General features: G+C 40.1%; 1 protein-coding gene across 1 annotated transcript; it reads right to left on the bottom strand.

Moving 5' to 3' along the window:
• Positions 1-4515: 4515 nt before the first annotated feature.
• LOC115361423 (thyrotropin-releasing hormone receptor) lies at positions 4516-6635 on the bottom strand. The gene is made up of 2 exons (XM_030054791.1): positions 5856-6635; positions 4516-4914 (listed from the first exon to the last, which is right to left on the bottom strand). Exons 1-2 carry the CDS (start codon positions 6633-6635, stop codon positions 4516-4518), a joined length of 1179 nt encoding a protein of 392 aa, XP_029910651.1.
• Between the last annotated feature and the right edge of the window lie 678 nt (positions 6636-7313).

The raw sequence follows: 7313 nt of genomic DNA, 5'->3' as shown, positions 1-7313 counted from the left end.
ACAATGATAAATATACAAAATGTAATGTTATCCCCAAAAGTTGATTCTGTGGTTGAGATGTTAAATGAAACAGTCTCTCTATGTCAGTCATATTTCATGCCTGAGAGGCCATTACTCTGTGACTGAGTTCCCAGATGCTCTCAAACTTGGAACAACTTTCATTAGTGAAAAAAAAAGAAAAGGTGGCAACAGCGAAAACTTGACCTGTCTTTGGACAAATGGTTTATGGATATTCAAAGCTATGTCCAAACTAAATACCACTCTTTTTATTTAATCTTTTCCACCCATGTATACTCCAGACATTTAAAGAAGAATTTATAATGTGAACCACATTTTTTTTACTCTTCTTCCACAGAACAACATATAAATATAAATGACATATAAATTCCCAGTGAAACCCCTGGGGTACATGAAGTACGCTGAATATAAATCGGGGTGAAATTGATGAAACCCTTGAAGTTGCTATATTTGAATATTATCTCTTTACTCCTGGGCAAAAGGCTCTCTGGTTAGAGAGCAGCTCTGTGGTCCAATGCCAGCACCTCACAAAGGACACTTGTAGTTCATCAGTTTTAGAAGGGGTTAATGCACAAAAAGAATCAGCATGTGGTTAATGACAAGATCTACCAGTGGCTGAGGAAAGAGATGACCTGAACACACATATCATATAAAAAAGTGACAGAATAAACCATATTTAAATCTGCTTAGTCTGGGAAAACCAGCAAGAGAAACATAAATCATTGTTAGCAGGCCATGTCCTCATGACTATAAATATTCATTGGCAGCGCATCACAAAATGTGAATGTATGATCCTCACTTCTGCTCTGTTTGTGAATTTCTATATTAAGTGACTTCATGATAAGATTATGAATACTTTAAGAAATCACCTTGCTTGCTTTTTTTCTGCACAAAAATTTCTAAATTTGTGATCTGACATATCAGACCACATATCATACCAGAGCCTTACCAAGGCAAGCACTCGGCCACAGCAAATAATGAAATGATAGTTAATAAGTGAGGATTAGACATTACCAGGATACTATGAGGAGCACTTCTTTTGATACCAAATGTAAATCATTGATGAGAAATAAAAGAGGACCTAGTATGGAGCCTTGTGGAAAACCACACTGTGTGTGGCTGTATGATGGGCTATTTCCATTCCAAATGACGCAGTGTTTCCTTTTAAGCAGGTAGCTTTTAAAACAATCAAGTTCAGTGCCAATATTACCATTAGATTGTAGCTTATTTATTAATATATTATGATGTACAATGTCAAAAGCTTTTGACAAGTCAATAAATGCTCTAACAGTGAATTCCTTGTTATCTATAGTTGTAGCTATTTTGTCAGCTTATTGGGCCATAGATATAGAATGCTTCTCACAAAAATACATGATTATAGTCATATAGCAATTTGTACTCCTTTAAAGCAACTACAAGAAATTTTCACTTTTTTTTTTTTTTTAAAGTAAATGACACAAAGATGTCAACAAAGTATATGTGAGAAGAGACTCTTCACATCCCTGACCTTGGCTGACCATAGGTTGGGAGGGAGGATGGAGGTGTTAACAGAATCACTTAATTATCAGACATCATCTGGACAGAACAAAACAGGACAAAAAAAGAAAATGAAAAACAACAACAAAATAACAACAGGACAGCAAAACAAGATAATAAAGGAAAGAGACTGGCAAATATGTTGATTTGTCTTTGAGGGAGAGACGGTTTGAATGAAAGGAGTTAATGAGCCTAAAGATCCAGGTGTGATGGTGCAGATGTGTGTGTGTGTGGTGGATCGGGGGAAAAAGAGGAAGAGGACTCGAGCTCAGGCTCGGGATGGGAATAGATGGATTGGCGGAGGGGAGAGGAGCTGAGGTTGCGAGTGGGAGCTGGAATGGGATGGGTGCGCTGAGGGGGTAGTGGACAGACAGAGATACTGCGCCACCCCCACAGCACTAGGAAGGGAGGGGGCGAGAGTTAAGACGAGACTGGAGATGACAGTGGCGAGGGCCGAATAAAACAAAGAATGTGTATTGGTAAAAATGGTATGTAGCTTGGTGTGATTTGTGGCAGCCCCCAGACCCTGGGGAGGGAGCCTACCGACTGCAGGACCCAGCCTGGTTAAGTGTATGCCGGAGGAGAGGACCTCCAAACTCAGGGAAGGGAGTCCAACACACTACAGCGTATAGGTCCTTGTTGATGTTAGTTATTAATGTTACTTTGGTCTGTTTTATCCTTGACACCCCCACTGTCACTACTACTAGAAGGGGGGCAGAGGAGCCAAACATTGTTAAGGGAAGTAATAAAAAAAATAAAATAAAAAAAAAAGCCACAGAGGCCAAGACATTGAGCCAGAGGCAGAGCAAAGGTAAATACAGCAGAACCTGATTCCATGGGGACACGACCTGGCGGCAGGCTTTTAGAATAAGTATATAGAAATGGCCAGTTTTCTCAATGATGGTTTAGTTTGCTTATGTAGGTCATTTATAGAGGCATTAGTATTACATTGAGATTGTTCTAGAAGCACTTAAAAAGATCCTTGTAGTTAAGAATTTGACTAATGTTATAAACATTTTTTAAATAGTTTTTGGAGAAACATGTAAGAAATTGTCCTTTAAGTAAATACTGGACAAATTATTGTGTCATCATTCATTTTAATTTCACAGTCACAAAGTTTCATAAGCAATTTGCAGGATGTATACATTTTTGAGGATGGTGAAAATATTTGGATCACACTTTATTTGGACTATCCAGTGTTAATATTCAAATTAGTATCAACTTTACCAGTTTACTTTTACACAACTGAGTCATTGTAGATACATAAATTCATATCAGTCTGTCCAATGTAAGTAGTCAACATAATATCTGTTGACTAACAGTTTACTAATCAACTTTGTTTCACTTTGGGTTAGGGTTAAAGCTAGGTTTAGGTTGATGCTATGTTGATACAAACTTAATACTAAATTGATACTAAGTTGATGTTGAATATTGAACAGTCCAAATAAAGTGTTCAGAGGGGACTAAAAAGCATGTTGTTTCAAAGGACAACATAGACTTTCACCTATCACAATATATAAAAATGGACAAAAATATAGATAGAGTATGATAGGGATTGATACATGTGTCCAACAATGAATGTGGATACCTTATCAGTCATGTAAACTGGGACCACTAAATGTTTTATGGAAAAGTATATGATATATAGAACTGCATAAGTTGAATTGCAAGATACATGCAGTAATATGACTAAAGAAAAGACAGCACAAATACAAGGGAGGATCAAAAGATCAGCATCACAAAAAGCTGTCAGGCTCATTTTGCATGTTCTAGTGATGTTCTTACTGTCAGTTCTGTCACACTTCACCAGTGCTCACCAATGATTTTCTATCTATTCTCAATAACCTTATACCCTCCACTGTTTGAGGTGAAATTTGTTTATAGCTCTCAGAGCCTGATGTAAAGCCAGCTCCAGAGAGTCGTGTCATCACTAAACACCCCAGAAGAGACAGAAAAGACTGCGAGAAAGAGGAGAATTACACAAGTCCAAGGTTGATTTTTTTTTTTTAAACTAAACAAACATCTCTTAGAAGCAGAGTTGTTCTGGAGGCAGAAATAATGTCATTGCCTGATGTAAACCTTGATGGGCAGAGCAAAAGAATAGTTTTCTTTTTGGTCTAAGTAACATCAAAGGACTTAATGCCCAGTGAGCAACATAAGGAGTAAGAGGTAGCTAATATTGTGAAGATTAGTGCTCCTGTTAATTGTTCGTTATTCTTTCCCCCACCATTTCCAATAATAAGTAGAAATGTTGTTGTGTTTATCCTCAAAACATATCCCTATTTTATTATTTTATTTTAATTAAGTTAATTAAGTCTAGTTTGACTCAAACAAAACTGTATCACTAAAACTCTCTCCCAGTTTGCAGGTTGTATTTACAAACAATTCGTTCAATGCCCCTGGTCAGTAACATGAACATAACATTATTTCACAGAGGCTCGTGCATTGTTATGTGTTTAGGACAGCAGCACTTCAACAAGAGCCAGACTCTGTGTGTTTATGGGTGCCAGCAAAGTCTGTGTGTGCATGTGATGACGTACAGGATTATCCTCAGTGAGGAGCTAGGTGTTGTTGAGCCTGGACATGCATATGACTTTACCCCAATAATGCACAGCCTCTGAAACCAAGCACCTAAAATGCATGAATGCAGTTGCTGAAATCGAGAAATGCTCTATGCTTCAAGTAGGAATATAATTTTTACACATGTGCATCAAAACCTGATTTTACACACCACATTTACAGCATAGTTACAAGATTGATGTAAAAGTACTAAACCTGCAACAGCACAAAGAAAACCTGTATCACAAAGAACAATAGCCTATATCCAACAGAATTAACTTCAATAAATACTTTCCCCAGTGGGCAGAAATAACAGAAATCCTAAAGTAAGCATTTGGACAAATAATACAATACTCAAAGTCTATTCTAAATTTATCCCAAAAGTCAAACTGTGACTTTTATTCAGGCAATATTGAATGTGGTTGTGGCACCATCTGTTAAATTGAGCCTCTTGTTAGTGTGGCTGCTCACATCCTCCTGCTCTGTGACAGGCTCAGTGCTCTCGTGGGACGAATCCTTCATCACGCTGTAATACATCGGTGCATTGTACTTAGCCGCCTTCTGCTTGCGCCGGCCTTTGCACTTGCAGAGATTTTTGAAGGCAATGCGGAACTTCTGAGACATGAGGTTGTAGATGATGGGGTTGATGGCGCTGTTGGTGTAGATGCACATCCGGCAGAAGAGCAGGAACCAGGTGTTGTGGTAAGGCGGGTCCATGAAGGAGTTGACCACCACCAGTGTTCGGTAAGGCATCCAGAGCAGGGCGAAGAGGATCACCACCACAGCCAGCATCTTTGTTACCTAAAGACAAGGAGGAAAGAGTAAGGCAGAAAGAAATGTGTCACATTTATTTAGACCTCAAGTCACTGTGTAGTCTCAAAGGGCTTTACAGACCCACCTGCTGGCTTGACTCTCATATTGGATAAGAGAAAAACCCCAAATATGATGGGAAGAAAGATATAAAATCTGAAGGGCCACAGAGAGAGGGGGGCCCTTTAATGGTCAATCAGGTGTGCAAAGGGTGTTGACAAGGTAGGCAAATTATCATGTTAAATTATTCAGTTAGACTAATTCAAAAAACAAATCAAATTGAAATAATTCCAAAAACATTTTCACAATAATTAGGTAGAATAAAATAATTTGTATCTTAAAGGGACAGTTCACCCACATATAATGGGGGTGAATAAGTTTGTTTTGCTTTGTTTTGTTTTGTGGAGCTGAAGCCAAAAAGAATTTATGCGAAAACTTTTTCCAAAAACAATGACAGACACAGACACCCAATATAATCCACAGCCACCCAAATAAAGCATTTTGTTGGGAACTATTTCCTTCTGAGGAACACTGGCAATCTGTATTTAGCCACCTCAAAGGAGTACGAATTAGAGACAGATAGCTAAATGTTGCAGGTGTTCTTCAACACGCAATCTGTCTGAATGGAAAGGTAAGTGGGAAAAAATTTTTTTTAGTATTTTGGGTGAAGTGTTTCTTTAATGGACCAGCTGCATGCCACAACTCAAGCTAATCAACAAACATTAAAGATGATGAGATGGTGCTAACAACTGTACTCCTACAAATGTAGTTATAAGTGGAGTGCAAAAAGAGGCTGTTTAATCAGAGATAGTCACTAATAATAAAATATTAAATGACAAAGGTTCGTAATTAGCCTTTAAACAACTTTCTCAATAGAATTCCTTCACTTTCCTTCGGTGTGAGCTGTGCGTTCTGTGCAGTCTGTCCTGTACCTGTTTACGTGCTGTGATTGCACCCCTGTTGGCCTTGGCCGTGTTGTTGGAGTGCCCCTGGTGAACAGACCCTCCTCCAGCTCTCTCGCTGAGATGCGACGGCAGGGGACTCATGAACAGGATCCTCGCGATGAGCCCGTACAGCACCGTGGCCACAATGAGGGGAATTACATAGAACAAAGTGAAGTCCAGGAAGTAGATCGGCATGTAGAGGCTTCTGGAAACGCGGTAGCCGCAGGTGACCACCACGCCATTGGTGTAGACAGTCTCATCTGTGTCCACTAAGAAGAACCACATGATGCAGTAGAGCGAGGTGAAGATCCACACGCCAGCTATGATTCTTTTGGCCCGGGAGACGGTGCATATGAACTGCGCCTTTATGGAGTGACAAATAGCAATGTATCGCTCAATGGTGAATGCAGTTATGGAGCAGGACGACACGTTGATGCCCAAGTACTGAAGATAAGTGATGCACACACATCCTGTGTAGCCGTATATCCAGAAGGCTACAACGTCAGAGATATTGGGCAAGCCTGCAGCGAGGAGCACAATGAGGTCTGCTATAGCCAGGCTGACCAGGTAGCAGTTAGTCGGGGTCACCATGTGCTTGGTACGCAGCACCACCAACACCACCATGATGTTTCCAGAGATTCCAACTCCACAGATGAGCATCGTCAAAAATATCGTTATGACCTGCTCTTCGAGAGGGTTCAGAGGCATTTCAGTCAAATTTGCAGCCAGGGTGAAAGTGATATTCTGAGTGGTCGTGTTGTTCTCCATGGTCTTTCAGTTCACTTCAATTGATTTGCAGGGACATGAAGCAGTAATCCTAGAAAAAAACGAGACAGATGGATCCATATAGTTGCCCAGGATGTTTTCACAAGTGAGATAACACGGGCCGGCAAAGACTGAGCAGGAACACATCATTCTAACAATCGATTCAAGTGGAGATGAAGTCTTGGAGGAGAAATAAATAATATGCAAATATTTTTTGGGGGAAAGAAATTGACAGCTTACCATAATTTGCAAAAGGTGTCGCTCGCTCCGACAAGGTGTAGAAAACCCTTGTAGCAACCAGGAAACAGAGATGACTGCTTAGTTCTCCTCTAGTACTGCTCTAGTTATCCACATCTGTCTGTCTGGCTGTATGACCCTCAGTCTCTCTCTCTCTCTCTCTCTCTCTCTCTCTCTCTCTCTCTCTCTCTCTCTCTCTCTCCCTCTCTGCACCCCTCCCTCTCACATCATACACCACTGTATCCACAATACTATGCATTGCCTTGTAGAACCACCTACTTACAAATCGATTCCTCCTCCCCATCCAGCCACAGCATGGCACGTCAACCACTGCGGCCATGGCTCTAATGATAAATCCTGTAATTATTCTAACAACAAAGGAGGTAGGAGGTTACTTTGACTATTTCCATGACTGAGTATTGAACAGGGATGACGCTAATTATG

The sequence above is a fragment of the Myripristis murdjan genome, chromosome 7 (assembly GCF_902150065.1).
Source record: "Myripristis murdjan chromosome 7, fMyrMur1.1, whole genome shotgun sequence".
NCBI classification, from domain to species: domain Eukaryota; kingdom Metazoa; phylum Chordata; class Actinopteri; order Holocentriformes; family Holocentridae; genus Myripristis; species Myripristis murdjan.
This window is presented reverse-complemented; position numbering and strand designations above follow the sequence as displayed.